The following is a 19729-nucleotide window of genomic DNA, read 5'->3' as shown; positions in this document are numbered from 1 at the left end:
GCAACGGTCCAAATCAAAATAAAACAGAAGAGAGAAAACTATAAACATAACGTTTCCTGTAAATGCTGCAGTATTTTTTGGGTTCATTTTCTGTTTTGGGTTTGTTTGCGAAAAACGGGTACAAATTCCACTTCAGCAACTCTGCCAACCTTTCGCTAAATGATTTCCTCTATTTTAGCACACACTGAACTCATTTTTCACCTTTTTGAACAGAAAGGAAGACATTTTTTATGGATATGAACTGAATTGGGTTATTTAAAACAACATTTAATTATGGAGTAAATCAAAAATGTTTATTGATGGAGTAAATCAAAATCCATGTATACAATTGAGTGCACTTTTTGACAACTGAATTACAAACACAAATGAAAAGAAGCTGAACAAGGCATAACAGGATAAAGTGTTTGTACGCATCTCTACTTTCAAACTGAAACTAGTTTGCTTCCATGACTTCCTTGATCCAGTCCAGGTAGTTCTGAACCTTGGTGTAGAAGCCGATGAATCCTCCCGATCCACATCTGTTTTGACCCCAAGAAACGATGCCCCTTAGCTGATAGGGTCTATCAGGATTCCCAAAGCCCAACACAGGAACTACCAGTGGACCTCCACTGTCACCCTTACAGCTGTCTACACCTTTATCACCGCCAGCACAGAACATATTCTGTGTGAAAGGTAACTTCCCAACTCTGGATTTCTCACAGATGTCTTTTGACTTCTCCTGCACATTCCCATAAAGTAAATACCGACTTAATCTATTCTCTTTTACTGCTCCAAACCCTGAGATGGTGCCATCCTTGCCCTCCATCGCACGCCCATCCTTATTGGTCGGCAGACACACAGGTAGCAGGTTAGGGCCAAGTTTCACCCTATCTGACAACTTGATCAAGGCAATGTCATTGTCGTAGCTGGGGGGATCTTCACCAGCACGGCCAACTTTATGATATTTGGGATGAATTATGATCTTCTCTGACTCCATGGTGATAGCATTTTTATCTTGGCCGTCAACCATGCCCCCCATTAAACTGACAACGGAATTTTCTTGGCCATCAACAACATGGGCGGCAGTAATGACCCAGCGATCGCTGATCAAAGCTGCACCTCCTCGAGGATTTTTCTTCAGGAGCTGCCAAGGGATTGAACCAAGATGGGCTTTCTGCCCGCCGGTAATCCTGCCAGCACCAGTACCCTGTGTATCAGTTACCCCGCACACTGAGAAGAGAAAAGAAAAAGGGGTAAGAAGAAGTTTGGATAAGAAAGATGTGGGACAGGATACAACAAAGGGAGAGATAGGAAGGGAGAGAGCAGAAAGGAAAGAAAGAGAGATAGAGGTTAAGGGTGAGGATGTGACAGAAAGGCCCACGAAACCATGTTGCCACCAGGGTTATACTCAGTTCAGAATTTTGGAACTGCGCCCCATCTAGGCATCTGAACGTCTTCCAATGGGTGATCTGCCTTTTTTTTTTTCTTTATTTTGGGGTGGAGATTTGTTAGATTTCCCTATTCTAAATTTCTAAATTTGCTCCCTGTAAATTCAAAATGAAATTTTGGGGACTGGGGGTGGCTGGGTAATTCATTCAGTCTTTTGTACTGGGGGTCAGCATTTGAAAAATGTCCAAACTGAGCACAACCCTAGTGAATGCTGATCCATGTCCTATTTTTGGTACCTGGAACACATCGAGGCCACTCTTCTTTACCATTCTCCGAGACCCAGGCTCCATTCGCATTACATGTGAATGAATCTGACAGGTCCAAGTCAAACACAAAGGCAATTATTAGTATTTTTATGCACATAATTAGCATTTTTATTTCACTCTCTCTCTCTCTCTCTCTCTCTCTCTCTACATTCACACGCCTTCTCTCAGCAAGCAAACGCACACACAAACATGAAGCAGGGCATCTCTGCATTCAGTGGAGTAGGGGCATCCCCCTCTATCTTCAAGAACCCCCTTTTCCAAGAGCACGTCCTCTCCTAACAACTAACACCTCTAACCCCCTAACACGCCCTACTCACACCTAAGGTGCTCTTCTATACCTACTCTCCTGCCTCTATCTTGAAGGAAACTCGCACTTATTACTTATTGCTCGCACTTAGTGCCTACTCTCAGGTCTCTCACTATCCTGGAGCTTGAATTGTTTTTCCCACTTGTAAGTCACAAAAGCATCAGCTAAATAAATGTAATGTAATGTAATGTAACATACGAACCATATCCAACCAGCTTGTAATATTTTGATTCACACTCCAGTTGGATTTTGCCCTGGTATAGGGTGTTGCGTGTTGGGTTTTTTAACCGCACTACTTCAGGAAGATCAGCTTCAGGGTTCCCACAGTCAACCGCTGAAAGGGTAGAGAGAAAAAAGGGAGAGTCTAAACAAAATAACAGACATGGTGGCTTCTCTGGTAAACTTGTAAAGGAGAGGGAAACTCATGTACACCCAAAATTGCTGGGCAAGGTAATGGAAGACTATTGCAACAACTCATAAACAAGTCAAAAACAAGCTGGGTGAACTCACATAAAACACTGTTGAACACTTTTTGAATCCACTGAAGTTCTGCATATCCATGATACAGACTAAGAAAATGATAACTGAAGGCTGTTGTAAAATTCAATATTGATTTACTTCCGTTCATTTCAAACAAACCGAACATACTGTTGGCTTTTCAAGTTCCAAGTCTTTGTTTATGACATCATGGCCCTCTAGTCTGTGTTTAATTCTGCTTGCGATTGGCCAGAGACGTGGCTATAGAAAAGTGTTGCCTGCTCTCACTCACGTGTACACTGATGAACTGGACTCCATTCCCCATTCTTCTGACACGTTGACTTAAATTCATTTGGCACGTCGCTCTTTGTGTCAACCTGTTTAACAGAGACAGATAGCCAGAGACACACACATACACACAAGGTGCACTGTTCAACACAAGCACTAGTACAACAGGCCTAGACGATTACTTTAACAGTTCTGGGGACCGTGTCAGGGAGAGATGGAATCTATCGACATTTTCCAGTTTCATAGAAGAACGTGTCATTTTCACATTTAAACTCATATTATCAATTCCTCGAGCTCATTAACCTGACATATTTTCAGGTTTTCACATGCCAAAATTTGTGAAACATGTCAGAGAGATGGCACATTTTACAGTGTTCGATCAACCTGGATCTGTAGTGTTCAGGTGATCGGGCTGTGTCCCACTACTCCCACATGATTCTTTTACCTTCCTTGTGTCCTTTTCTACTATAGTTACTAAAACCCTAACAAGACCCAGTATGTTAAAACAATACCAAACAAACATCGTACAAATGCCAAACAAACATCGTACAAATGCCTTAAAGAGTCATCATCATCAAAATTTTAATCTTTATCCTGTCAATTAAGAGAGCAGTGCCGTGAGGAAAGAGAACTCCGCAGGGAATTGGGACAGGCCCCAGTCTTTCCTCTACTTCAAACATTTATTCTAATCTACATCTGACTTCCACAGAGGGAAGCGCTCAGCGTAACGAAAAGCGATACTCACCACGCTCGCGAAATATCCCACGTCACATTGTACAGTGACGGTGCTGCCGTATGGATATTCTGGAAGCTGGGGGGTCAACCTGGAATGTGGAGTCACCTTTCCGAAGCATGTCATTGCTGTTGGGGACGTGGCCATTTAAATAAATTGATAACAGTCGGTCAATACAACATGAGCTCCAGTTATCCTTCTGCAGAAATTTTTTTTTTTTTTTTTTTTAAAGATCTCATCTCCGGAAGACAGTTTTCTTATTTCTATAAAGCCCGTGGAACCACATATTTGCACTAAAGGTGCTTAATAAACAAATGAGTGAGGAAATGAAGAAAAGGAAGAATTAATTCCCTTTACATTAGATTTTTAATTCCTCCAGTGGAATAAAAAAACAACACTCAGTGTGGGATCCCATGTTGTGCCTATGAGCCTGTGGTGAAACCAGCCCACCTGTGACTTTGTAACTGAGGGTAAAGCCTTTGTTTGACCCTCCTCCATCGGAACTGAACAAGATCTGAGCTTTTGCGGTACCAGTGCGAATTGGTTCGGGAGGTACTTTGCCGCAGAATGGACCATAAGAACCCGAGGGTGTCTCAATCTGAGGAGAGAGAAGAGAGATGATACTGGTGATGTCTAAAGTACATGAAATGAGTTGCTCAACGTGTATAGTATTTTTTGAATTACTGGAAACGATGATGACTCCCTAATTCTTCAGCCCCGTTCCACTTCCAAACAAACTCTCATACTGTCGTTATAGTTCTTCCTACATGGGTTTTGATCTTTGTAATTTCCTCTCAAATGTTCTACACCACTATTACTTGGGTTTTACCTCTATTTCATGGCACATTTTTACACTAGCTTAGCGTTATCACACCTGATTTTACTTCTCTGCTGATCACTGAGCCCTTGGTGTGGCTAGTGGGTTTCGGGGACAGGAGAAGGAAAACCCTGGGGTACCTAACAATAGCTGGTAGACATCTAGACTTAAAGTTGTTGCCTAGTTGGATTTACATCCAAATAAGTTTCAAAGTGGTACCATTTTTATCATTTTGAGGTTTTTTTTTTTGGGGGGGGGGGCTGTGTGGTGATATGTTGTAATAACCCGGTTCGTGTGTGCATATTGAACCATGGGTGGTGTACTGCATAGTCTGATACATACCGTGTACTGTTGCGTCCCTACAAGTCATGTTACTTTCAAAATAATAATGACCACCTCTCATTCACTAAACTCTCATAAAAACAAGAACAACATGTCCAACAATGCCAACACAGTTTACAGTACACCATCAAATCTAAAATCTAAAGTTTGGAAGACATTTGGATTTTATAAGAAGGAAGGAAAATGGAAATTTTTATGAAACAAATGTTAAGAACTGTATCAGTTTGCATCCTATCGCATCGCACCGAATCGAATCACTGAATTGTTATAACCGAATCGCTGATCGTATTGGTGAATCGTTCCACCCCTACCAGCTACCTTTTACTTCTCATATATCTGGCCTTCACATGGTAACCAATTCCTCCAACATCAACGAGCAATAGAAAATGTTTGATGGGCAGCACAGTTCACGCAGTGATAACCACACCTACATGAGTCTATGTCTTTTCACACTACAAGCCAAACAAGTGCCTGAACAGCACTGAATACAGTTGGGTAATCAAAGGAGGAGGGTCTCTAGCCAACACACACAAACCCTCAACACACTCAGGCAGGATCTCCACGCTGCACAACAGTGTCTTACCAGTTTATGCCACTAGGGGGCCCTTTGAGTCAAACCAGGAAAGAGTGCATTACACACCGTCACAGAATCGATGCAGTTGCCGTCCTCTCCTTTCTCTATGTCAAAGTCTTTGTTGAAGGTCAGCAGTAGCTGAAGGCCTTCATCCACAGACAGAGTGAAGTTACAGCGAGCATCTGAGGCATAGGAGCCTAAAATCCCAGGTGGCCTCACAGCTCCCTCCCTGAATCCAGAGAGATCCTCATCGCATTGCACTGAGAGAGAACGAGAGGGAAGGGGAAGAAAGAGCAAATGACTTGGGGGGGGGGGGGAGAAAAGAGGGTGGATCATTTGTCTAAATATTAAGACAATCCTTTCATCTGTCTAGCTATCTATCTACCCACCACCTTTTCATCTGGTCATCAATCCATCCATCCAACCAGTTTTTCTGGCCATCTATCCAGCATCCATCTGTCAGCGACTGTATAGGCCTACCTGTGCAGGTGTGTTTGTCTGAATTCAGCAGGTATCCAGGTGGGCAGGTGCATCGGTATCCTCCAATAAAGTTGTTACACAGGTGAGAGCACTCGTTCGCCGGGTCTGTGCACTCATCGACATCTACAAGAGCATGGAGAGCCAAAGGTCAAAGGTCAATGGAGTCACCTTGACACAATCATAGGCTGTGTCCAGGACGATTCGTTATTAAGAGATTGTGGCTGTCCACAAATTTTTGTAGTGGGATTGTTGCACAAACTTTGAAACCCAAAATAGTTCACTAGAGGTTACCCACAATGCATCAGAAAACATAACCAAATAGCAGATGTACACAACTTTAGGGCACATGTACCGCAAGGCAAAGCAGTCTTCTGATTTAATTTCTAAAACAATGTTTAAAAAACAGGCATGGAATCATCCTCACCACTGAAAAAATGATTTATGTCACACATATAATTGTTTGACTTGGTAAGCTGTGGGGTTTTCCTGTGTTGCTAGCCAGAGTAGCAAATGCTTGCTATCAGAGGTCAAAGCTACTTGAGTGATATAATGTGTTGTTGTTAGTCTACCGATGTAGAACATTTTGAAAGGTTGATTATTCTATGTGTAGCATAGTGAATCGGAGGTGAATGTAGGATCTGGGAACCACAACCAGAACTAAAAGAAAAGGTATGGTTGATGTGCCTAAATAAACTTTGCTGTGACCCATTACTTGGTAGGAATAAATAAATAAATAAAGTTTGTAAATGTCTGAATTAAGTCCTGTGAAGCTACTGTAATGACTTTTCAAAATGTTCCTTAAACATATCCTAGTTTTCCCTTTTTTTTTCTCCCTTTCCATTTCCTCTTTCCTTCCTCCACATCCCATTCCCTGCCCTGCTGCATCTCAGTCAGTCTATGATGTTCCCTCTATTCTCTCATCTTCCTCTTGTTTCATCTCTCTCTATTTCCTGTTTCCTTCCTTCCTTTCTTCCCCTCCTCCAATTACTATCCTCTTCTCTCCTCCTTCTCCTCACCTTGAATAGTGTAAAACGCCCTAAAGCCCGTGTGTCTCTTTGTGTTGGAGTAGTCGGCACTGAACTTGAGTGAGATGCAGCCCTTCGGAGGGGAGTAGAGCGAGGGATTAACGGAAGAACGCAGCTCGGCCGTCGACATGCGTCCGCACAGAGTGGAGTGTGGGATGTCATCCACGAAGATCTGGAAGAGAGGATGTAGCCATTTAGAGCAGGAAACAATTTCAGCAGAAGAGAGAAACAGTAAGGACGTCACTGGAAGAGACAGCTGCCAAGTGTCAGGATAGGGTATTGGTGGAGGAAATCGCTGACGTACACACGAGATGCTAAAGGGTGCCCCCTTCCTGGGTGTTGTGGTCTCTTTAAAAAGAGAATTGACAAACTCTCACCCTTCCTGGGTGTTGTGGTCTCTTTAAAAAGAGAATTGACAAACTCTCACGAGAGAGAGGAGCTCGAGCACTGCTGCTTAAACGGTACGCCAGTGCGGCTTTCCGTAGTCCCGCTCTGTTACGGATGGTTTTGTTTCTCTGAAGCCTTTTCTTTGCGTTATTTGGCCTCATTCACATACCCACCGCCGTCGGCGTCAAACCGGTAAGGACCGCCGAACGACGTAAAAAGGATGTTGCGGAGCCGAGGCTGGCTTTCTACGGACACCACCCGTACTCCACAGGTTTGGCCGCGCAGTCCTCCAAGCTTCTCTTTAGTTAAAACGCTCACATACGCAGGCGTACTTTTACACTATATGCAACAAGTAAAGTTTGTATTAGGTTAGGAACCGGTGTTAACTGTCTTAGTTAGTTCATTCCCTAGATGCAAGCGTTAACGCCAGTTAGTTAAGTACTGTTTACGTGTCTCTGCAATGTCCCTTAACGCCAGGGAGAATTTGGGAAAATGACTGGTTTAGATACATGTCTGGACACACATACACACCCTCACGGCATCGTTCTCACAGTCCTGGCTGTCCTCCAGGTCCAGGTGTATGAAGGTGAGGGTGAGAGTGTGTCCCTCGGGAGCACAGCGTTTCCACTCCAGAGCAGACTGAGGAGAGTAGCCGTGCGGATATCCTGGAGACTGTACCCATCCCACCAAAGACGCAGAGAACCCCACGGGCAGAAACAGCAGGAACAAACTGAGTATGAGAGAGAGAGACAGACGTTAGATAGAGGGGGGGGAGAGGGAGAGAGAGAGAAAAGGGGCTTAGAGAAAGAAAAGGAGTAAAAGAGCAACAAAAAAGTAGGAGAAGAGACGGAGAAGAAACCGAAATTGATCGAAATGGAGGGAGACAAACCAAAATACAAGAATTGGGAGAGAGAGAGTCCAAGAAAATGGAAGTGAAAAGAGGAAACAGTGGATGAATGTTGGACGGAACCCCAAATTAAACAAAAAAGACCCACTTAATAGTACACACAGCATAACATATTTCCGCCATTGGTCTGTTCACAATCTCTCTCTGCTGCAGAAACATTGAATCCAGAGCTAAACCGAGTCAGTGTTACTGATAAATCACTCCAGTCACTTTTAATCCCTGACATGACAGATAACTTGAAAGCGTTTGGTATTTATCCCGGTAAAGAGTAGCTGTAATAAATTATGCTGCTAAATAGGCAAAAATTTGACATACCTGACACTTATCATGATGGAAATCTGTACTGAAATGTCTTACTTGTTCCCTTTCTTCCTTTCACTTTCACATATTCAGTTACACAGTCTGTCTACTCCTGTTTTCGCAACCTCCAACCCCTCCTTCCTAATCCTTGTATGAGTGCAAACAAACATGTTTTCCCGAAAAAAAAAAAAAAATTGATTTGGGGGTGTATACTTTGCCTCTGTGTGGGTGTGGTGTAAAGTCATAGAGCTAGAGAAAGAGGGAAAGAGTTAGAACAGAGAGAGAGTTCAGACTGACTTAAATCATGTTTTGGTTTGCATTTTATTGACTAAATGTTTCCTTACTGTCGCCCACTCAACACTTAATCTCAAAAGAACAAAACCACATAATTAACTGCCCATAATTCAAAATTATCGCAATATCATTCTCTTCCTTCCCATTACTTCACAGTTCAATCACAGACACATCTGTGGGTTTCTGTCATGTGACTGTGTTAAAGTTTGTTCAATCTAGCATGAGGAATTATGCAACATTTGAAAATGTTTGGTCTGTAGTCACAATACCCAGACTTGTGGTTGAAACTCTTACATGCAGACGGGTCACATGGATTGGCCCATGCAGAAGTGGCCAGTTGGCGGGGGAGGTGGTGCAAGACGGCATGTCATTTTTGGGAAAGGGACAGTATTTGGAACAGGTCGCGGACAAAGGGTCACACGAACCAAAGCAGTGAAGCCATCTCTCATGGGTTTGTTTGTGTATCAGGAGCTCATGGCTTCAACAGACTTAAGACAGGACGACAAACAGACAAACTGAGCACACATCGTCGCCCTTACATCTTCTAAAACCAGTGAGATAAAAATCACTCAGATCTCACTGTATAGAGCAGTACGTGACGGTCTGTTCAAAAGCTCTGTTTTGTGCACTCTTGCAACATGCAACACTTTTGTGGCGCCAATGAAGAAGTGCAGAGGGGAAGTACAGGAGGGTTCGCCTTGTGTATATGGTTGGAGGTGAGCCATTATAATCAGTCATCAGATTTCACTATGTGCACTCAGAAGGGAGAGAGTATAATGAGAGAGACAGAGAGAGAGAGAGAGAGAGAGAGACAGAGAGAGAGAGAGAGAGAGAGGAGGACAGGAAGGGGTGTTGTTCCATAAAGGAAGCTTAGCTTGAACTCCATTGTTCTGTATCACATTTTTTAGCATAATCCATTTGTGTGGCATGCCAAGGACTCGCTGCTCTCTGCAAAATGCTCTATTCTATAGAGAAATTCTTTCCTACGGGCAAAGGAATGCTTTTTAAGGAGTATAGCAGACACGCTGAAACCAGAATCAATGGTTCTGCGTGCAGTTTTTCAAAGAGGGTACAAGACATTTAAATGAACTGGGCAGTGACATCCTGCATTAAAATGGCAGTGAAATACTGAATGGCAGAGACTAGCACAGTAATTTACTAAGCTAAGAATTTCCCCTATGCGTAGCATACAGTAGACTACGCCGACTTCAACACCTTTTTTGTCGGTAGAAGGTGAAAAGTGAGCTACTCAGTTAAATTGTACCATCTCAAAGGTCAGACTGTGGGAGGCGATTACAGTTCTGTTATACACCACTTAAAACAAAAGATGACTCAAATCTAACAGTATGCGGATAGAGTGACATCGTTAATCACAATATTAGCCACATGTCTATCAATCGTTTCAGGTAGTCATTGAAGCTAATTTTCCGAGAAGGAAAGAATGAAAGAAAAGCTAATGGTAGAGTTTGATATGGTTCCTACCGAAATGCTACCAAGGCATGATGAATTACGGAAGTTAAACACAGAACTGTCTAAATTAAGATCTCGCTTGCCCGTGCTTCCTACTAACTATCTGAGTCAAACACGCAAGTTAAATGTTATGAATAGCTGTGAATCCTACGTCAACAACTTCTTCAGAATCAACAGTTTACATTCCGGTATTATTCAGCTGTTTGGAAGTCAGTCGTTTCACGAAGCTTGTGTACAGTAGCCTATAGATAAACGATAAACGTTTACAGCAGCCTCGTCACACGACGCCGTGCTTTAAGCACAGGAAGGAACGAAAAAGAATAAACGCGAAGGGGTTGAGGGGCTTTCCACCATATAGGAAAGACACGAACGGGGGGAAACAGTGGGCGAGAGGTGAGCACAAGAATAAGAGACAGACAGAGAGGAAATATCGAGTTAATTTGAAGGAGGGAGATAAGCTGAGCTGAATGTACGTGAACTTAAGGAGCTAAAAAACAAAACCAAACAAAACAGAACGGGTGAGGGGAGAGATCAAGTAAGTAGCATTTCAGGACAAACATCAAGATTTTTAAGGGGAAAAAAACTAAGAACATTAAAAGAAAACAACAACGAATTCTCTTCGCACCGAAACGAAAGGATAAGTTAAATGTGACGGAGCAGAGACAAAAACAACGACATTGAGAAAAAAGCAATCCAGCAAGAGAGGTGACGATGGTTGAGTGCAACGCCACACAGGTTCTACATAACGGTTCGTGCTGCACACGCTGTCAAAAAGGTGAGAAGCAGCTGATTTGAATTTGAAATGGGCTTGTCTACATGCCGCGTTGGTTCCTCCGCCGAGAAAATGAGTCTTGCATCGGTTTGAGAATATTTTGCCGTGTCCTTTGTTACCTGTTGTTCTGGCTGGCGACTAACACTCGAACAGATACAGCAGGCCCACTGGGTTTGCTTAAATGCACTTTATATGTGTGTGTGTGTGTGTGTGTGTGTGTGTGTGAGAGAGATTGAGAGAGAGAGAGAGAGAGAGAGAGAGAGAGTGCGCCACAAACTTGAATAAGCCATTGCTCATAATGCAGCAAAATGTTTGATCCACAATACGTTGTCGCTTGTGTATTAACCCAACTACCTATATGTGTTCGTCTGTCTGAGCACTGCATTGTTTTGGAAATAGTCGACTGACAACTTAAAAAAAAATCTGTACTGAACCATGTACGGTATTCAATTTCGAGTAATTTACAATGGGAATTTTTAAATAGGTAGTGTTATTGGTGCAATCCCCTTGCATTGCTGCGATAGCACCCAATATAAGTCAACACCCATGAGTTTTCAACCGAGGGTTTCGTGGCGGTAGAGTTGGAGTTTTGTGAGATTGGGATCGAAGGGTCAATGTCAAATTAAATTCACTTAGTGACAGTTTCAAGGTTGTATTTGAGGAAGATGATTTGGTTTGAAGGGGCTCAGCTGGGTTCAGCTAGCAAAATAAAAAGGCTGAGCATCCTTTGCTAAACGAAACCAGTGGTGCTAGTGGTAGTGGTAATAGTAGTAGTATCGCATTAATACGAATATGAATAATAGGACAGACTACACCAGAGCTGTGTTTAGTAAGTTGTTTAGTGTGAGTTTGAAGTTTTATTTATTTAGCAAATTTATTTTGTTAAACGTATTTCTTTCCATTTTTATCTATTTACTCATTCGTTCGTTCGTTCATTTATTACACAATGCGCAGTGCAAAACAAAGGACAAACTCGTCATCACAATGGCGGTGGAGTGACATTGTTCTAATATGTGACCACAGCACCTCTCTCACACTTTCTCTCTCTCTCTCTCTCTCTCTCTCACACACACACTCTCTCCCTCAGGCCATTACGTCCAAACTTTTTGTACCAAAAACTCCGCCACAAAGTGTAACGTCTGTCCACGTGGACAATACACAGAGGCCGACAATCTGTTGGACAAGTGTAGATTATGTAAACCGTGCAGTAAGGGTAAGTTCCAACCTCCTTTCCTTCCCTTCTTCCCAGAACAGCCATTGTTTTCTTTCTTTTTTTCCCCCCTGTCTTTGACTGTTAATAACCCTCAGTCTGACTGTCAAAGCAACTACTGGTTACATGACTGCTCTACTATTTCTATTAAAAACAATAACCTGTCTTTCCACTACTACTCCCGCCATTCACACATCCATCCCAGAGAACCGCCAGGTCATTGAATCACCATGTGAAGCTGATAGAAACACAGTTTGTCGCTGCCAACGAGGTTATTACTGTGCAGACGAAGAGTGCCTTCACTGTACTCTCGTCAAAGACTGTGAAGTGGGCCATGGAGTTCGATCAAAACGTAAATATAGCCTTCTTTTTTTCTTCTCACGCTCTGTCTCTCTCTTTTTTTTTTTTTTACACTCACTCACTCACACCGCTGCTCCTCTTTATAGAGTCTGGGCAAGGTGGTTTTACACACGTAGAGGCAATGGAACTGTTGTTTCGTAACCTGTGACATCACAATAAAGTCTGTTTTTTTTTAAAATATAATTTGATTTTATCTTCAATGGTTTCCATTGGTGAATCAGGCATGCCTGCCTTGTTTCTGATAATAGTGAACAGAGTCTCAATTGAAATGTTTTTGTTTGTTTGTTTGTTTGTTTGAATGCTATCCATACTATCTATTCTTCACCAATTCGTATCCAGTTCAGCGTACGCAGTCGTGCATTTTTTGATGTGTCTGATGAGACAGAAAGGGGAGATTTTAAAGTCGTAATTCTATACTTTTATTGCAGCTCAGTGGAATAAAGATACAGTCTGTGAACGCTGTCCGAAAGGAACCTACAGCAATGTGACTGATTCCACTTCTCCCTGCCTCAAATTCACCAGGTACTTTTTTTTTTTTTTTTGGTGTTTACACACATACACACACACATACACACACTGTGAAGTCTCTCTGAAGTCTCTGTAGTGATGAAATGTGATCGGTTTGCTAAATTCTGTCTCAGTCGTACTGCTTTGTGGAGGTTCATGTTCTTTCCCCTCATCTAAAGCTGGAGAGTGAGGGAATGAAAGGGAAAGAGACGCCAGTGATGTGAAGTTGAGGAAGTGAGTGAATGGACTTTTGTGTCATTGTTAAAACAAAGTCGCTTTTCTTCAGGAATCCGCCCAAGATTTGGTTCAGTTTCCAGCGAAGTCCTTATTTGTTCTTGAGTATGTAAAAGTAGCTGGTTTTTCTAGCTGGACTGCCACTCCGTTCCGTAATCAACGTCTGCTGGGTTTTTGGGGGTTTTTTTTTCTAGTGGTGCTGATTAACTTCCTAGGTTTAAAAAAAAAACAAAACAACAACAACGAAAAGAGATAAAGGAAGGCATTCTTCCAATAAAAGTTAGTCCCAACAGCACTTTGGGATCAGACTTTGAAGCCTTTTTAAACTGGACTTCCCTAGATTAAAAAGGATGAGACAGATGATAAGAACTGGTAATCTGTGTGTATGTGTGTGTGTGTGTGTGTGTTTTTTTTTTAAAACTGTTTCAGACGACCGGCAGCATTATTGGTTAAAGGTTCTGTCCGGTCCTGGGTTATAGTCATTCCAGTAGAAATACTCTAACGAAGCTGTGACGTAAGAGGAGAGGACATTAAAAGGCACCTTGGCTTTGCCAAAAGGGTGTGATTTGCTCAAAATAACTCGTACAAAACCCATTTAGCTTGAGTAACTTATTGGAACATGGGACTTGGGCTGATTGTTCACCAGAGTTCACTGTGGAATCAGTCTGCCTCTGTAATATGTTTCTGTTCACCTTTGGAGGAAGGCATCGAGACTTTTCTCATTTATTTTTTTTGTGTGTGTGTGTGTGTGTGTAATTTTGGTCATGGACGCACCTGAATAGCTAACATCAAATGAATTTGATTATTTGATGATTCAATAATGCATCCCTAAGTACCTCCAGTCCTCTTTAGACCAGGAGTGTCAAACTCCGGTCCTGGAGGGCCGGGGTCCTGCTGATTTTTGTTTTCACGTCGTAGTTACCTGTTGATTTTCACCTTGAAAACAGGTGTTGACACTCTTTAGCCAATCAGATATTCTATTTAGTTGGTCTACAAGAAAAACAGCAGGATCCCGGCCCTCCAGGACCGGAGTTTGACACCCCTGCTCTAGACTCACCTGTGCATCCAAGAAAGTTACACATCCCGTAACCTTAAGTAGGAGTTGGCTTACAGATGGTTATGTCGATTCTTTGGGGTGTTGTGTAGAGTATTGGGGTATAGTGTAGAGTCTTTGGGGTGTTGTGTAGAGTTTGGGGTGTTATGTCAACTCTTTGGAGTGTTATGTAGAGTCTATGGGGTGTTATGTAGAGTCTTTGGGGTGTTATGTAGAGTCTTTGGGGTGTTATGTAGAGTCTTTGGGGTGTTATGTAGAGTCTTTGGGGTGTTAAGTAGAGTCTTTGGGGTGTTATGTAGAGTCTTTGGGGTGCAGTGTAGAGTCTTTGGGGTGTTATGTAGAGTCTTTGGGGTGTTATGTAGAGTCTATGGGGTGTTATGTAGAGTCTTTGGGGTGCAGTGTAGAGTCTTTGGGGTGTTATGTAGAGTCTTTGGGGTGCAGTGTAGAGTCTTTGGGGTGTTATGTAGAGTCTATGGGGTGTTATGTAGAGTCTTTGGGGTGTTATGTAGAGTCTTTGGGGTGCAGTGTAGAGTCTTTGGGGTGTTATGTAGAGTCTTTGGGGTGCAGTGTAGAGTCTTTGGGGTGCAGTGTAGAGTCTTTGGGGTGCAGTGTAGAGTCTATGGGGTGTTATGTAGAGTCTTTGGGGTGCAGTGTAGAGTCTTTGGGGTGCAGTGTAAAGTCTTTGGGGTGTTATGTAGAGTCTTTGGGGTGTTATGTAGAGTCTTTGGGGTGCAGTGTAGAGTCTTTGGGGTGTTATGTAGAGTCTTTGGGGTGTTATGTAGAGTCTTTGGGGTGCAGTGTAGAGTCTTTGGGGTGTTATGTAGAGTCTTTGGGGTGTTATGTAGAGTCTTTGGGGTGCAGTGTAGAGTCTTTGGGGTGCAGTGTAGAGTCTTTGGGGTGTTATGTAGAGTCTTTGGGGTGCAGTGTAGAGTCTTTGGGGTGCAGTGTAGAGTCTTTGGGGTGCAGTGTAGAGTCTTTGGGGTGCAGTGTAGAGTCTTTGGGGTGTTATGTAGAGTCTTTGGGGTGTTATGTAGAGTCTTTGGGGTGCAGTGTAGAGTCTTTGGGGTGTTATGTAGAGTCTTTGGGGTGTTATGTAGAGTCTTTGGGGTGCAGTGTAGAGTCTTTGGGGTGTTATGTAGAGTCTTTGGGGTGCAGTGTAGAGTCTTTGGGGTGTTATGTAGAGTCTTTGGGGTGTTATGTAGAGTCTATGGGGTGTTATGTAGAGTCTTTGGGGTGTTATGTAGAGTCTATGGGGTGTTATGTAGAGTCTTTGGGGTGTTATGTAGAGTCTTTGGGGTGCAGTGTAGAGTCTTTGGGGTGTTATGTAGAGTCTTTGGGGTGTTATGTAGAGTCTTTGGGGTGCAGTGTAGAGTCTTTGGGGTGTTATGTAGAGTCTATGGGGTGTTATGTAGAGTCTTTGGGGTGTTATGTAGAGTCTTTGGGGTGCAGTGTAGAGTCTTTGGGGTGTTATGTAGAGTCTATGGGGTGTTATGTAGAGTCTTTGGGGTGTTATGTAGAGTCTTTGGGGTGCAGTGTAGAGTCTTTGGGGTGCAGTGTAAAGTCTTTGGGGTGTTATGTAGAGTCTATGGGGTGTTATGTAAAGTCTTTGGGGTGCAGTGTAGAGTCTTGGGGGGGGGGGGGGGGTTATGTGGGCTAACTGGGGGGGGGGGGGGGGTTGACGTGGGTTCTTTGGGAAGTTATGTAGGCTTATGTGAGCCATTCACGTTTTCAGCGTAGACGGAGCAGTTACTCCACAAATATTATTTCTGATAGTGTCGAGAAAGAGGAAAGAAAACTGCGTGTGAACTGTTTCCTCACCAAAACTTTCGTTCTGAACCACAGGTGTCAGACACACACATACACACACACACACACACATCCTTGGGAGGTTGCGTCATTTTGCATACTTTTTCACCCACAGTATTCATGCTGGGTTTTTTTTTTTTTTAATATTCTGCTCATGTTGACTTGCCCGTTACCTACACGGTTTAAGGACGGCTTCTGTCTTCTCTTCAGTCGGCCTTTCCTCACCTGTTCTTTTTCATCTTTACCGATTGCTGACCGAGATAAGCTCTCTATGTCAATGTGCTCCCTTATAAATATTTTCCATCCTCCCAGTAAAGCCCTTGAAACATGAACAGTAGTCTTGACGTAACCTACTATGGATGGACACACCCTCTCTTTTTCCCTTATTTTTTTAGGCCTTCCAGTGAGTTGACTGATCTAGGCTAAACAGTGGATATCTTGTCTTTCACGATCGAAAGCAGTATGCCTTAATCACCATTCAACATCATCAACATCATTATTATTTTTCTTGAATAATAAAACAATGGTTATCACATACTGAAAGTCTATTTTAAGATACCCGGACAGAACAGCGCCGAAAGAACTTTCTGTCCGTCTGTTTGTTTGGTTGGCCTTTTGTTCTTAGATCAAGCCAGGGGAGACGTTTTTTTTAGCAGTAAGAATTGAGGCCAATGTTTGTCTGACCCCTCTCTCTCTCTCTCTCTCTCTCTCTCTCTCTCTCTCTCTCTCTCTCTCTCACTTTCTCCTTCCCTCTTTCAACTGTTCCCATGTCAGCTGTGAGGAGTTGGGGAGACATACGTTGTTTCCTGGGAATTCCACCACTGATGTGAAATGTGGAGACTTTATTCACTGTAAGCCCGGTGAGTCAGAACCTCGTCTCTCTCAGCAGCTACAGAACAAAAGAGCCGGACGCTTCTGTCGCCTGAATTCCCGCCGAAATCGTTTTATCGTTCTTGAATGTTCAGTTATAACTCAGACGTTTGAATTTTTGAATGTTCCGTCAGAACGCAGACTCTATCGATGGATACTGTTTTAGAACACTGTTTGTCAACTCAGTCATCAAGTACCACAGTATCCTTTTACAGTTTTATCTTTAGCCTGTACTGACTCGCACAGATTCACTATGACTCACAGTTTCCAAAGCTTTGTCATTAGCTGATCAGGCAAGTCGTGCGTGTGTTTGCGATACAAAAAAAAAAACAGGAACTTCAGGACTGGATTTAGAAAACCTAGCTTTGACCTTCCGTTCCTGTGCTCAGAGAGCCAGTCAGTGCTTTGCTACCCGTTCCAACTCATGTGATCCTGCTTCTGACAGGTCCCTTTAACACTGATCGGCCAATCGCTGTCTCTCACTCGTAGGTTGTCATTGGGCATTACCTGCCGGTCTGTGGGCGGGGCTTGTTGTGACCTGCCTCCTCGTCGTCATTGGCATTATCTGCTGGAAGCTTAAACGTCGGTCAAAAAAATCAGGTGAGTATATGACGTCTACCGCTGCGTAGCGTTTATCTCCGGGCAACACCTACGTCTTCTCCTAAAACCGAAATCCTTATCTTCTGACTGCTCTTCTGACTGCCACTGAAACTGGGAAGTGATAACGTGTGACCTGTCACACGGCCAGGGCAGCTATCAAGGTCTCTAAAGGCAGAATAACAATAATAGAAAAAAGAAAAAAAAGAAAAAAAGGAACAGGGTTGGCGTCAGCCATTGTAAACAAGGTGGGTTGTTGAACAAAAAAAAAAAAGAAAAAGTAAAACAGGGTCAAAAACGAGATCAGCGGTGGGTTTCAATGACGGTAAACCCCACACAAACAATCATTCTCCCTCCGTCGCTGGCCAATGAACTTGGTCCTTCCATCAACCCCCCCCCCCCCCCCCCCCAACCCGCCCCACATCACTGCTGTTCCTTTCCAGGGGTGTGGGAGGGAAAAAATGACAAGGTTCAAAGCATCAAATGAGAATTCTGACAGAAAAGATTTCTCATCTGCTACGCGGTCGAAAAAAGATTCAAGTCAGACTTTATAACTTTCACTGACTACAGCTCACATTTAACTACGGGAACAGACAACAAAAATAATAACAGATGAAGTGTGTTAGGGGGAACAGGGGGTTGTGGTAGTTTGTTTGTTTGTTTTCTTTCTAGAGCAAACAGTTTATTTTTTTTTTTAGGGTGGATTGAACCCCATGGCCAACGTGTGTCAACGTGGCCAGCGTGCGCTGATCTGGGATCACCTCCCCTCAGCCCTCAGCCTGTGATTCTGTTTATTAAGACTGGTCTTTGATTGATCTTACGCTCCCACATTTAAAAAAAAATAAAAAATAAAAAATTGTGAAAATCCCGTAAGGTCAGCTCAGGTCAGCGGCATGTCTCAGGTTTTTTCATTCAAACGCCCTCGAAGGCCTGTTATTAGATTAAACAACCAAAAAAAAAAAAAAGAAAAAGAAAGGCAAGCGCTTCATGTCAGTGATTTCCAAACTGACTATAAACCAAAAAAAGAAAAAAAAGATGAAGGTAAGGATAAGTTTAAGGGTTGGAGATCAAACAGAATCGCAGTTATGACGACAAAAGATAAAGTGCATCCTGTTCTTTGCTAAGTCAGCTAGCCGAACTCCTGAGAGCGGAAGACACTGGGCACATACAGAGCGCCGAGCGCAAACCACATCCTCCACCAGAGCTGTGCGTTAACGCTTCAGTGTTTGCCTGTGTGTGCGTGTGTGTGTGTGTGTGTGTGTTTGTTTTTACACTGCAAAACTTTCTTACACAAAAGCCCCCCCCCTTTACTGTAACAGAACGTTACAGTACAGTGGGCTGTCTGTGTGTGTGTGTGTGTCGGAAAAAACCCAGCAAGCCCAAGTAACGTGTTTTACATAAAACAATTTATATATATCCTGGTTTTTCTTTTGTTGTTGTTGTTGTTTTTTTGTCTTTCTGTCTGTGTTCGCTCTTCCTTTCTGGGCCTCTTTCTTTCTTTCTTTCTTTCTTTCTTTCTTTCTTTCGTTCTTTTATTACCTCTGAATCATGCCCTTTTCTGTGTCTTACAACTGGGGCGGCACGACTGAGTGGAAAATATATTGAGAGGTTTCAGTCTGCTGATTAGAACACGGGCAAAGCGTGAAACCAACAATGCCTTAAACTGACACGCGAGAGAACAGTATTACTAATCTTTACTGTATGTAGGTTATGGTTTTTTGATGCGCAACAGGAGTGGAAAGTGTTCGAGAACACACCAGGAGGGGGGGGGGGGGTGGGGGGGGGGGGGGGGGGGGGGGGTTTAAAAGAGACAGTTACAGTCTTCGGTACAAAGCTTGTGGTTACGTCAGCCAGGTATGAAAAAAAAAATAATTACAAATTAAAAAAAAATTTCCTATACATCATGATCACCCCTCCTGTCGCCTGCGTCACCCCGTTTTGGTGTTAATACCTGTCGTTTGTACGTGAATGTTTTAGAATCTGTAAGTAATGTATCCCCCACGTTCTGTTAATGTATCCTCCACGTTCTGTTAATGGATCCTCCACGTTCTGTTAATGGATCCTCCACGTTCTGTTAATGGATCCTCCACGTTCTGTTAAAGGATCCACCACGTTCTGTTAATGGATCCACCACGTTCTGTAAGATGTTTTTGTTATTTGTTTGCTTTGCTTTGTTTTTTTGTTTTTGTTTTTTTTTTTCAGAAAAAGCTGGTTTAGAGCCATT

General features: G+C 43.0%; 2 protein-coding genes across 2 annotated transcripts in view; one reads left to right on the top strand and one right to left on the bottom strand.

The window, feature by feature from the left end:
• Positions 1–292: 292 nt before the first annotated feature.
• LOC115820330 (complement C1s subcomponent) lies at positions 293–8461 on the bottom strand. The gene is made up of 11 exons (XM_030783864.1): positions 8347–8461; positions 7656–7854; positions 6729–6909; positions 5713–5835; positions 5299–5492; positions 3950–4097; positions 3512–3627; positions 2771–2855; positions 2204–2335; positions 1665–1739; positions 293–1209 (listed from the first exon to the last, which is right to left on the bottom strand). Exons 1-11 carry the CDS (start codon positions 8358–8360, stop codon positions 434–436), a joined length of 2043 nt encoding a protein of 680 aa, XP_030639724.1. The 5' UTR covers positions 8361–8461; the 3' UTR covers positions 293–433.
• A 1818-nt stretch (positions 8462–10279) lies between these two features.
• The window catches only part of LOC115821674 (tumor necrosis factor receptor superfamily member 5), a 12064-nt gene continuing 2614 nt past the window's right edge, over positions 10280–19729 (top strand). The window contains exons 1-6 of the mRNA XM_030785479.1: positions 10280–10870; positions 11955–12080; positions 12283–12429; positions 12866–12959; positions 16813–16898; positions 17398–17508. Of these exons, the coding sequence (XP_030641339.1) occupies positions 10807–10870; positions 11955–12080; positions 12283–12429; positions 12866–12959; positions 16813–16898; positions 17398–17508 (628 nt within the window). The 5' untranslated portion in view covers positions 10280–10806. The remainder of the gene's footprint in view (positions 10871–11954; positions 12081–12282; positions 12430–12865; positions 12960–16812; positions 16899–17397; positions 17509–19729) is intronic.

This window comes from Chanos chanos, chromosome 9 (genome assembly GCF_902362185.1).
Source record: "Chanos chanos chromosome 9, fChaCha1.1, whole genome shotgun sequence".
NCBI classification, from domain to species: Eukaryota; Metazoa; Chordata; class Actinopteri; order Gonorynchiformes; family Chanidae; genus Chanos; species Chanos chanos.
The sequence above is the reverse complement of the archived record's forward strand: the minus strand, read 5'-3'. Positions and strand labels throughout refer to the sequence as shown.

Bases quoted from the DNA above. Each gene is read 5' to 3' on its own strand.
- LOC115820330 (XM_030783864.1), bottom strand. The intron at 3,628-3,949 runs GTGGGCTGGTTT...CGTCCCCAACAG, and splicing joins CCTCAGTTACAAAGTCACAG to CAATGACATGCTTCGGAAAG. The intron at 1,210-1,664 runs GTACCAAAAATA...TTCTCTTCTCAG, and splicing joins GTGGCCTCGATGTGTTCCAG to TGTGCGGGGTAACTGATACA.